The 12,444-nt window shown below is 49.8% G+C and overlaps 1 protein-coding gene across 1 annotated transcript in view; it reads right to left on the bottom strand.

The window, feature by feature from the left end:
* The window catches only part of unm_sa1614 (un-named sa1614), a 54,513-nt gene extending 47,774 nt beyond the window's left edge, over positions 1–6,739 (bottom strand). The window contains exon 1 of the mRNA XM_088937561.1: positions 6,485–6,739. Coding sequence (XP_088793687.1) covers positions 6,485–6,610 — 126 coding nt within the window. The 5' untranslated portion in view covers positions 6,611–6,739. The remainder of the gene's footprint in view (positions 1–6,484) is intronic.
* Between the last annotated feature and the right edge of the window lie 5,705 nt (positions 6,740–12,444).

The raw sequence follows: 12,444 nt of genomic DNA, 5'->3' as shown, positions 1-12,444 counted from the left end.
TTGCCATACAGAGATGGACTTTTCCTTAATCAGGCTCCTGACATCATTATGAGGTGTGAAACCACTCAAAGTCACATTTCAGGGAAAACCGATGGGTGGGTTTCACCTAAATGGCCACTAGATTCAGATAAACTCTCACAGGAGCAGGGGAAGTGAAACAAGTTGGATCTGCTTTAGGCACAACACAGAGCCCACGATGCATCACCTTTTCCTACTTGACATTCTCTGTTCGAAAACACTGAGGTTTGTCCCAGTCTGACCCTGCAGTGGGTGAGATGAGACCCATCCGTATACTCAGCTCAAACCAGCAAGTCAAAATGTCGAGACCAGTGAGAAGATGCGGTATTGCATGTTGACAGCCAACGGTCCACTGCTGTTTTTCCAGGGGAAAGCCAGAAGAATTTTGCATCTACACAGAATGTCCCTGTCGTCTTCTCGTTTAACTCCAAGACTGTACGGAATGGAAAATTAATGTATGCTGAACAAAGTTTAAATACTCTACTGAACTAGAGTAAACTGGTTTCATTAGTCAGGCACAGGCACAATTGCACAGCAACCCTCTGTACCCCTGTCATTTCACTTTAACTCGGGGGACCCCAGCCCTGGTCCTGGGGACTCGTCAACCCCGCGAGACCCCCTCACCCCCTGGGTTCCTTTCTGCTCCAGCCCGTTGCTTAATTTGATCCTTAACTGAACTAAAAAGTTGCCTGAGTAGAGCTTGGGGAAGCTCTTGAGTTGCTTATGAACCACAGTAGTGACACAGCAGCGCTCAAGGTGTTTAAGAACTCCGCGCATTAGTCCTATAGTTAGGTCAGTTAAGGACTCAATTAGTGTTTGTGACTGCAAGCTCTGCTGGACTGAAAGCCAGCACGTATAGGGGTCTGCAGGACCAGAGAGGGGAACCCCTGATTTAACTGGTGCATGAGCTGAAGACATTTGAATAGCAGAAACAACAGGCATTGCGACAAGCTTAATGTTGACCCACCTACTGGCCACAAAACACAAGGCCAAACTTTGGGGTTTTTTCCTGGGGTTAAAAACAGGAACAAAAGAAACGTCTCATCACGCTGTGGGTTTGGAACATCTGGGTCAAAGTATCGATCTAATCCTCCGCCCTATCTGCGCGCAGGTAAGATTGAGCTCGACCCTCACGGCCCCTTTTTCCAATTCAGCCGCCTCTGAAACAGCTGTCAAACGGCGCTAGAGCTCATCGCGCAGTGCCGCCCGGGCTCAGGAGATTCCACCTGCTCTTCGGCGACAGAGTCACGGGGACATTTTTAATCGGACGTCTGAGATTTTCTTCCAACGCCTGATTTTCTTAAAGATTGTAACAAAAACAGCACATGAGCGAGTCCGAAAGGTGCGCGTGCCCAGGCTGGCCAATTAAGTGGAAACTGCAGAGATTTCAGCTTGACCCAAGCGTGACTATAAATAGTTTGTGTTGAGTAATGTCAGCTTGAGCAGACTTGTTACGTAGTTGATTGAAGGTGGAGAAGAAAGGGTGGACATGAACAGAAAGACTCGATGCTTCTTTGTTAACCCAACGGGCATTAGAGTAAAACCAGTTTTACAGCCCTGGGCCCTCTTGCACAACAGTGTAACAGAGCTTTCCAGCATTTTTAGGGTTGAATCATCCTCAGGCAAATGTGGAAGCAGTTTCACTCTTGCTACCTTTTTTTCAGTTCATCCTCCAGCTCACCTGCTCTCAGACACACCTCTCCGTCGGACCATTCACAGCACAAACACCCAAGATGCTTGATGCCGCAGGAGGATCTATTGCTGTGATTTCAAGAACCAGTGCCTGCAAAAATTCTCTGAGAATGATCATCTTTCGCTCAAGAACAGTTTGCAAGTCAAACACCCTCAGGGAAACACCAGGAGTGGGGAAAACAAACAAGCCTTGCTAAAATAGTGTCAGATTGCTGTATTTTAATGCTTGGGTGTGGCTGGAGACTAAGACTCAGAACAGCCTAAGCTTTCTCAAACACTCTGCGAGTGAAGCTGTGCAAGACCGAGTTCCTCTTTAGATCCAGCCCTGCCCTCTGATTGGAGAGGGGCAGTGCATTTTAGACAGGCTACAGGCCAGATACGATCACTTCCACTCTGGTGTAAAACTATTTAATCAGAGCCTGCAGCACTGTCCTCCAGCTCAACGGGGTCCAGCCCTGGTTATGGAGGTCCACACACCAGCTGGTTTGCGTTTCAACCAAACTCTCGGTTACACAATAAAACCCCTAACTGACTTCGTAACTGGACTGTTGCAAGCTGATGGACTGTTTACAACATGGTGGAAGTCACCTTTTAACAAGTGCATTTTTGGAGTAAAACAAAATCCCAAACATCTGGAGTAGAAACAAACTAACAAATATTCCAAACCAGTAGGTTGTTAGTTCAGTTAAGGCGAACAAGCTCAGCAGGTGTTTGGGGGTCACTCAGAGCCTCCTGGGTGTACATCAGTGCAAGACAGAGGAAAAAGGGGGATTGATGAGGTCAGACAGAACCTAACGCTCCAACAGACAGAACCAATTCCCTGTCATAGCCCTCCTCCTTTTATGTCTTGAGCCTTTCCAGCTTTGTTGCTCTTCTTATATTCCCTTGCGTACAGAATTTGAACTGCAAACGTAGGGATTGTACAAAAAATGAAATAAAGCGGTCTTAAGGATCGTACTTTCAGCGCTAGCAATGCATCCCAACACCCTGCCTTAATCTACAGAATAGGGACATGGCGTTTCTTGAATGTCAGACAGGGAGAGCACTGACCACGTGACGCACAAAAAGTTGGTCGGTTGGAGGCTGGTTTGGCTAACTCTCCTACCAGAAATAAAGACCACGAGGCCTCACAGGAACCACGTGACTAGCACCTCACAGCTGTGGCACAGCAGCTCTGCCTCCTCCGTACTGCTGCACAAGCACTCCCTGGACTTTCAAACGAAGAGAGCAAGCTGTGACTGCTCACTGAGGAACCCGAGCCACGCACGCCTGCAGGCGGTAGCGGCTCGTGTTCACTCTGTCTTCACTAAATGGGCTCGCCATCTGTACTGTAGATGGCACGCAGAAGGTCCTAAAATTAAAAAAAGGGAAATCTGACGTTGGAGTGGACGCGATGATACAGCTACTGTATGGTCTCAGTCATGAGGCAGCTGCAGTCTCTGTTTTTCCCCTTGTAGGGACTTATGACGCGTGACTCACGCCTGCAACAGCAGCCATTCCCACAGACACCCTAGACTGCAATCACAGCCACTGGCAGGGTGGGACAGAGGTGCCCGGCTCATTGATCACGGGCCATCAGGGTGGGAAAGAGGTACCCTGCTCATTGATCACGGGCCATCAGGGTGGGAAAGAGGTGCCCTGCTCATTGATCACGGGCCATCAGGATGGGACAGAGGTGCCCGGCTCATTGATCACGGGCCATCAGGGTGGGACAGAGGTGCCCGGCTCATTGATCACGGGCCATCAGGGTGGGACAGAGGTGCCCTGCTCATTGATCACGGGCCATCAGGGTGGGACAGAGGTGCCCGGCTCATTGATCACGGGCCATCAGGGTGGGACAGAGGTGCCCGGCTCATTGATCACGGGACGGGCAGCGTGGGATGGAAGTGGTATTTCACCATTCTGCGCTCGTCCACAGCCTCTCAAAGACACATGCAGCTGAGCGCAGAGTCCCACAAGGCAGAGACCACCACCAGCACTGCCTGAGCCAGAGACAACCAGGGCACGACAGATGGGACAGGGTTCGTAGGCGGTCACCAACCTGACCGTCCACAAAGAATCTGCATGCTGGCTGAAGCAGCAACAACGTCCACTCAGTGTCCGGGAGGGCAGGGTCCAGTCAGGCCAAAGACCTGCTGCAGCAGAGAGCACAGAGCGGCTACAACTGACCGCCGTCAAGAAAGATGCAGGGCTCTGAGCCGAGGCGTGCTGGAGAAGCAGAGGGTCTCCTGTTGTGGTCAGATGAGGCTGTTTATGATAACCAGCCCAGAAATGAAGGTGCAGATCTGCTGCCCTGAGCAACTGCGGTCAATTCACGCCCAGCCAGGCCTCGTCCCCGGGCTGACAGCGAGAGATCCGGGGGGGTTCGGGCTGGACCGACGAGCCCCGGTTTTCACCAAGCAGACAGGCAGCCGGCTAGACGCCAAGCCCTGCATCCGAGAGCAGGGCCTGACGCAGATGAGCGCACGCAGGACAGCAATTAATCCCACAGGTTGGGAAGAGCTGAGGCGAAATCATGTGTCCATTACGTCCGGCTGAGTATGTGGAGGGGAGAGGCTTGTTTTAACACGACTGCTAAAACCATGAAGTTACGAACACAGCTAGTTCTTCATCTACAATGAAAACGCTTTTAAGCACAAGAGGTCGCAAACCCTTCCTGCCTCAACGACTCGCAACTTCAGCTCATTTCTTTTCACTTTTGCTTTCAACGTGAAATCCCCCTCTTTGACTAAAGCCTCGTACTCTCCTGCCTGGTGGGCGAGGGCTAGCCAGCTCCCGGGAGACCGCTCGTCTCCGGGGCGAACCCGCTCAGACTCAACAGCAGGATTTGTATCAATTAGTTCTGCTCGGCGCTAATTTAATCACCCATTCAGGGCAGCGAGACCCCCCTGGCTGAGAGGGAAGGGGGGAAGGGGGGGAGGAGGTCAGGGCCGTCAGCGATCTGCGATGAAAGTGCAGCGGCTCATACAGTAACAGCACAAAGCTGCCTCCCCCCCCCCCCCCCAAGCCCCATGTGCGGAGCTCTCGACATGACCAAGCATGTAACAGGCTACCATGTCCAATTCGCATCGCTTCCAGTCGCCCGGGTCATTTCCATGGTGACGCCGCGGCGCTGCTCTGGCGCTCCGCCGCCAAGCCCTGCCTCAGCGCTGACCCTCCGCCGCGCACTGCGCGTATCACCCCGGCGCTTCGCCCGCAGCGGTGCGCTGTTTCAAGCGCTTCTCTGCCTGCCGTCCGCAAGCACCGTCCCGAAATTAACCGAAGACGCGTTGTTGTTTTGTTTTGTTTGTTGGTTGGTTGGTTTCCCACCAGCTTGGAGAAACGACGTCTGGCACCTTTTCACAAGCGACCACTGCGCTCCTTTTGTCTTTTCAGATCTGCGTGGCCGTCGCTGACGGTCGTTCAACGGAGCCGCTTAGCACGATTCGTCAAAAAACACACAAGCCAGCCAGCGCTCCGCTCTGATGAGACCGAGCCAAGGGCGCTTCGCAGTTGCGAAGCCACAAACGGCATTTAAGGCAACAGTGCTGTGTTCATTTATACCTACAATACCTGGCCCGTCCACATGAACTCGTTTTGTTTTTTTTGCCCGGTTCTCTTTGTGGTGTCCTGGCAAAGGCAAGGGTAGCTACGAGGAGAAGACACAAACGAGACTTAGAAAACCAGCAGGCACGTAAAACAGGGACAAATCCGTTTCTATAGCACGCAGCTCCTCTATTGCCCATGCCTGCCTGAGTCGAGACAGAAATAAACGCCAATCCAGCCTTAATGGGCTGTTGCACGTCCACGCTCTAGATGGGAGCGATTCTCGGGCGGGCGGGGAACCGGCGGACCCTCTCGCACCTGCAGCCGAAACGCTGCCCGGCGGCAGGTGAGTCCATCTCCCCGATTAGCTCCAGCCGTGAAGTGAACCAGCGGGACCCAGAAACACACACACACACACAAAAAGTATCGGAACGGGCGCGTTTTGTTTGGCAGCTGTGTGAGAACAGTTACAGAAGTGCGTCGTTCGCCGATGTTATTTCTTTAAATAAATATATATACACCGCCTGTGTCCGCACCGGCTTTCGGTAGCTGCTTGCACGGCGAGCTGACGCGACCCCGCAGAGAGACCAGTACCGGCGCGCAGGATGCAGAGGCGATCTTGGCGGTCTCGGAACAGAACAGGGGTCACCGGCGAGGGGTTGCGTTGCGGGAGGGGTTGTTTAAGACAATGCACTCGACTCCGCGCTGCAAGGCGCTACGATGCGTTTTGGAAAGAGCACAGCACCGCGCAGCGCAGGGTCTGCACGAGTAACCCGGCGAGCCGCCGTTCAGCGCAGTTCAGCGCAGTCCACCCCCCCCCCCTGCGCTCTCCCCGGCTCGGACGCGGTCTGGACAAAGGGCGCACCGGGCGGAGCGGAGCTTAGCGGACGAAGGCAGGTATCTAGAGCCGGGGGTGAGGGGGAGAGTTGCAACCGCCGGTGTGAACAAACAGGGGGAGGGAAACACAATCACAAAAGAGCCCGAGAGAGTGTTCACAGGAGCCATTCATACGCGCTGCTTTAACCCCTTTCCCCCGCCGGCTCAGCCGAGACTCATCTGCACAAGCTACCTGGTTACACACACACGCACACGGGACTCCACAAGCCCGTAACGTCCCGCTGCGGTTCCTGCGGCTTGGACTCGGAACACAAAAGGCAACTTCGTCTAAATCTGCAGCTCTCGCCCGCGCCTCACTGCCCCAGTCTCTCCGACACAAGGCTGGGGGGGTACTGACACCTCGGAACGGTACCTCCTCGATGCTGTTCACGGCGTTTCTGCAACTTGACATCTTCGTGGTGAAGGCTGAGGTGGTTGGCGAGCTGTAATCCTCCAAGGTCTCGGCGATAAACTCGTCGACCGAAATAAACTCCGGCATTTTTGGATTTTTTTTATTTTTTTCGCAGCTTCTCCTGCGACGCCGGTGTGAAAAGTTACAGCGGGGGGAACAAAAAATAAATAAATATCCGACAAATGAATATCAGCCTGAAGTGCAGGAACGCGCGCTTACTCCCCTCGGCAACCCATCTCATTGAATTAAATGGAAAAAGAGGAACTGGCGGCCGAACACGAGCACCTCGTGAACGCGCAGGCACAGGGGTGGCGCGCTTCAGCGCGGACGCGCCGCCGATAGTAGAGTCTTATTATCAACTTGGTTGCGTTCACCGGATGGGGGCCTTATGAAGATTACAGGATACACGCAGCGTTTGGAGCACCGCGAGCAGTTGGTACATTTTGCTGCGTGGGAAAACGTTTATATTTCATAACACAGACGGGCGGAGGAGTGACAAAGAGCTGAGAATTAAGTACGAGCTTTACCTTCCGTTCTGGAGTAAGTGAATTAATGCAAAATTATTCTCCAGCATTTTCACACCTCCCATTAAAAAAAAAAAACAACAACTATCAAATACATTTAAAAAATTAACATGCGTTCTCTAAAACGCTGGAGAATTGTATAATGCATTATGCGAGTTCTGTTTTGGGCTTCTAAACGTGAACTCCGCTCCCTTAACAGTCTATTAAGATGAGCAAATCAAATGTCACTACATGCAGACCGCACGTTTACAAAATTAGAAAAATTGTGCACTTCTGATTTGAAGCATTGTTTCCGTTTCCGGTCTCTTACAATGTTGTTAGCTTATTAAGTTTAACAAGTATTAACTATACTCATTTGGCGTCTACGTCTGGGTTTATCGCATCCCGATTGATCCTCCAGAGAGGTCATTAAAACCCCTTAATGAGCTTCTCTCAAAAGTCAAATTTGAATCCAGAATGAATCTGAGAGTCACGGGGAGTTCTGATTTCTGATATCTGCTTAATTCTGCCAAACCTAAATAGTGCCTGCAGGGATTCATGGCTTCGTGTAGGCAGCGTAGAAGAGGTTACATTAACAAATTAAGTGAAATTTTTACTGATAATGTTTTTCCACTTAATAAATTAGGGTCGGGCATGGAGCGGTCCAATGCCCGAGACTGCGTGTTATTGTGGGCGACAGTTTGTTTAGCAGTGCTGTGCGGTTAATAGCGCAGTTAACTCGTAGTCCGAGTGCTGGTGTGTTTTCATGATCTCGGCAAGGGCAGTGAATTGTACTGCCGACAGACAGTTTTGCATTGTGCGTGCTTGCCTTTGTGCTGAAGGGCTGGTGTGTGTACACGTTTTTTTCCCCAGACCCAAGGAGAAAATGAAGCAGAGACAGTCTGGCCACCCTCCGCAGTTCTCCCCTTCATCCTCTCTTGTGTGTCAAAGATGATTTTTGGGAAAATCCCATACCAGTGAATGAGGAAACTCAGAGCCCAGCCTCTCTGTGGCCAGTGAAAGGTCAGAGTGCTCTCTAACTATCATCACATATCCTGACAGAGCAGTAACTTATTAGTTCACGACCCACTACGCACCGCAGAAACACCGTCCTGACCTGGAGAAGTCTTCTACAGGCAGTTCCAGTTTAAGCGCAAACAATTGTACAGGCCCTTTCCTACGGCAGTGGAAATGTCCTTATCTTCTTTCTCACAGTAGCTGCTCAGGGAAAGGCAATCAAGAAAGAAAATCTGCGCTTTGGCAATTAAGGAATTTCGTTTCTCATTCTTGGTTGTTTTTCATTTTGTAGTACTGAGCTTGGCTTTGAACCGCTGAATCATATAGGTCATGGAACAGGATGCTTGGATAGGGAGCCATTATGATCCTAGGAAAAGTCATTATTTGCAAGTTTCATAACCGACAGCTGTGATGGATTTGCTGGGGTCATCTGCAGGTATCAGGGTGGCGCAGTGGTTAGCATTGCAGTCCAAAGGCATACTGGGAGGTTAATTAGCTTCTGGGAAAAGTGGCCCTGGTGTGTGTGACCTGTGATGGACTGGCGTCCCATCCAGGGTGTACCCCATCTTGCACCCGTTGCTTGCTGGGATAGGCTCTAGCTCCCCCCCCCCCACACACCCCTGAATGGAGTCATGCCCTTAAATTCCTGAAGGGGGCAGTGTTCAGAGTGTCGCTTGCCCCAGAACATTCAGTGCTCGTGCTGAATCAGCAGGCAGGCAGCACACAGCAGATACACTGACAAAAGCAGGGTTTTGTGAGCTGTCACAGCTGCCATCCCCAGAGTCAGGGTCCTGAGAACCGTCTGAATGGAAAAACAGTTGTGTGTCATGGTGTTGTGATCAACACAGGCCATTTTAAGGAACATGGGAAAGGTAACCAACAAGAAGAGGCTTCCGGTAGTTAGTAGCTGAAGTTGATCTGAGCTGCTTCTCAAAAAGCTGTTTCTTAAAAGAAACCAGGGTAACAATGGCATAGCTGGGTTGCTTGTTCCACACTCCCACAACCATTTGTGTAAAGAAGTGCCTCCAGTTTTCAGTTTTAAATGCGCTTCCACATGTTTTCCTCGTGGGGCCCACCTCCGGTCCTGGAGGGCGGGGTGTCCACAGGCACCCTTTAACACCCCAGCATCTGAAAAACAGGGGGAACTGGTCCCATTAAGGCCAATGGAGGTAATCAAGAATTGAATTAGCGTATAGACCAGGAGACGTGACTGCCATTCAAGAGAAGATGGAATAGGAATTCACACGCCTGGGACTGGGATCAGCAAGTATCCCTGATGTTTGGGATCTACTTACTGACCAGGAGCCTCTTGTTCGTTCACAAAGATCTCCCCATTACAAGAGGCACAGCTGGGGACACTTGTATTCCTGCCCCTGCATGGAGCTGATAGTATGTTCACTGTTCCTTAGTGAACGGTTCAGGAAGGCTTTACTTTGTGTGCTGTCGGGGTTCCTGCGACATCTTGCACAGCAAGAGCGTCTCTGCAGCAGCTGCACACACAGCCATGACGCTGCTCAGCGAGGGCGATCAAGAAGGCCCAGAAAGTCTTCTGCAAGGGGCTTCCTTTTTAGAACACGCCATTTATAAAACTACTCGCAGTGAATTCCCTTTTTTTCTACATTGCAAAACATTCTTATCTTGCAGCAGTGGCTTGAGAGGAAGTTCTGTTGAAATCGGACTTCCCTGCCCCCCCGTCTCTTCTCTAGCTGCTGTTGGGATGCCTCGGACTAGTGCCGCTTGTGTTTGTAAGATGTTATTAGTTACTGCATCCGCAGTGATGATAAGTTTACCGGACACAACAAGAACCGCAGTCGGCTGTCAAGAGGCAGCTTGAGCGAAGCTTCAGACAGCCTGTAGAATTAGTGTCAAGGAAGCTGAAGACAGATCTTTACAGGCTTGGAAAACGTGCAGGAAGTATGCGAGTCCCACTGGTAGCAGCTGAGAGGCTTTACAGAATGTGAAAATGCAGTATGTTGTTGCTGATAGCTGTTGCTGATAGCTGGAATCAAGGCCAGGAAGTCATTTGAGCTAGACGGGCCAAGTGGACTCCTCAGTTTTGAATGGACTCCGCCTCGTTGTTAAACGTTTTTTCATACCCTGATGATGTAGGGGTCAACATGGTGGAGTGGCGGCTAAAGTTTCTATCGCACTGCTCTTGAGTCCTGGGTTCGATTCTGGGTCCTGGAGCTGGGGAGCCTTCTGTGTGGAGTTTGCATGTTCTCCCTGTGTCCTCCCACCTCCCAAACACATGCTGGCTCTCTTCCTAGCAAGTTGTGCATTCCCACCTTATGCCCTATAGTCTCTGGGCTGCCGTGATCCTGGCCAGGGATAAGTGGCTTTCCAATGAGTGATGGCTGGACAAGAGGTGCATGAATCACGCCTGGTTACTACTCTTCAGGAAGAGAGAGGGGACTGGGATGCAGAAAGGGGTGGAGAGAAGCACAGGATCTTCGGGAATGTTCCATGTGCTTCCCAACTCCAAGCATATTTATTTTCAGGAGTGGAACCTGAAACATCTAAAGGGCTGTTAGGCAGTGCAGCTGGGTAGCCGAAGAAGACAGGGGTGGGACTCTTCTCTGCAGAGGCGTGTTTCAGAGGGGCTGCCTGTGAGCCCAGAGCACATTGGGTGGCAGCCAGGATTCGGAGGTTGTGACTGGGGCTAAGTGTTGTCAGAAAGGGAGGGTGTCTAGATTCACCGGAGCAGGAGAGCAAGGTGGTGCTGGGAGGAGGGGGTGTAGGCTGGCATCGGGACTGTGGCCTGGAGTGGTTTCATTTAGGATCTGAGGGTTTCTCCAGGGAAAGATGTTTAGGGATGTGTGGGGCGATGACGTCTGTGCCAGAAACATTTAGGTACAAGTCTCTAGCTGCAGAAGCAAAAAGAAATTGCCTCTGTGCAGAGACATGACCTTTTAGAAAACTAAAAACGAAGTAGAAAAAAATAACTCGTTCTATATAATAACAATGACCTTTAAAATAAATAAATATTATATATATATACACACACAGAGGAAATTGTTTCAGAAATTGAAAATACTGGATCTAGGCTTCTCAGAATCATAGATCAAAATGAGAGCAGTCTAAGTGAACAGATTTGTATCTATAATTTAGTCAAGCAAATGCTCATGAAGCGATGTCGGAGACCAGCTGCAGTAGCTGCATAAGAACACGAGAGGGGGCCCCAAAAAATCACTTCATGAGGCGTGTGATGTGGAGAGAGAGTACGAATTTGGGCCACAGAAATTAAGCAGAAGTTAATTCCTTATTTTAAATGCGTGTGCACTCGTCTGTAGGTAGGTCTCAGCCCGTAATCAAGATTAAGGTTAAACAATTTTTTTTTATTTTTTAAAAGACGAATTAATTTTAAAAAATGATGGTAGAAACACAACAGTTCAGCTGTCGAACCTTCCTCAGGAGTGACGATAGTTGCACGCCCTAAATGCGGTTTCTTGTTTCTGCTTTTCAGCGTGGAATTAACCTTTATTCGTTTCATGTTGAGAGAGTGTTTTGTTTTTTATTATTATTTAATACAATTGCACAAGATTTATCAACATATCCTGAGGGGAGCTGTATCCTAAAGATTAGTGCTTACACCCAATAAACATTACACAGATAACAAGGATCATCCATTATATGTCACTGATCGGACAGTGTGAACACGTGTGAGCGTGGAAAATGGTATAAATGATTTAATAAATTAAAGCATTTGCTTAAGGTATTCCTAAGGTCGATCAATGGAATCCCGTGAAAAAGACATCATGGGTCATTGTCTGTCAACATGCTTTTCACCTTCATGTCTCAGTTCTTAAAAAAAAAATAAAAAAGTGAAAAGTTAAAAAGCTAAAAGTGAAACTGCTACTGCAGGACTCGGGAGTCGAGCTCTGCATTTATTAAAAGCCCAGTTGACTGGCACTTTCATTACAGATGATCTGGAAACTATTAAGTGCGTGACAGGGATCAGCTGTCCAGTTCCCACATGTGAATTCGCACAGAATTAATAGGTGTTTCCCTCCAGCCAATCAGGAGGGGTGACAGGCAGACATCGGAGTCCTGGTCTGGTTTGGACCCGAGTCTTGTAACATTAGAAAAGTGACATTTCCCGTGTCCCCTGCAGGTGGTGTTAATGGGAAAACCGCTCTAACTCGTGACAGAGCCGTCCAGGCGTCTGCAGCATCAATCCACTGTCCCCTCCTTTCCAGCTGTGCATCCTACAGCTCAGAGAACTGTTAACAATCAAGTGTCGCCATTAACAACTCTGAAATCACCTTTTCAATCTAATACTGTATATTAATAACAAAAATAACAGCTACGGGGGTTCAGAGTACATGTTGAGAGAGAGGGGCTATTCCTTTTTTAGAATGTATCGATAAAAAATGTGGGTGTTTTTTCGAAAATGTTGTTGCA

The sequence above is a fragment of the Atractosteus spatula genome, chromosome 19 (genome assembly GCF_055471065.1).
Source record: "Atractosteus spatula isolate fAtrSpa1 chromosome 19, fAtrSpa1.hap1, whole genome shotgun sequence".
NCBI classification, from domain to species: domain Eukaryota; kingdom Metazoa; phylum Chordata; class Actinopteri; order Semionotiformes; family Lepisosteidae; genus Atractosteus; species Atractosteus spatula.
The sequence above is the reverse complement of the archived record's forward strand: the minus strand, read 5'-3'. Positions and strand labels throughout refer to the sequence as shown.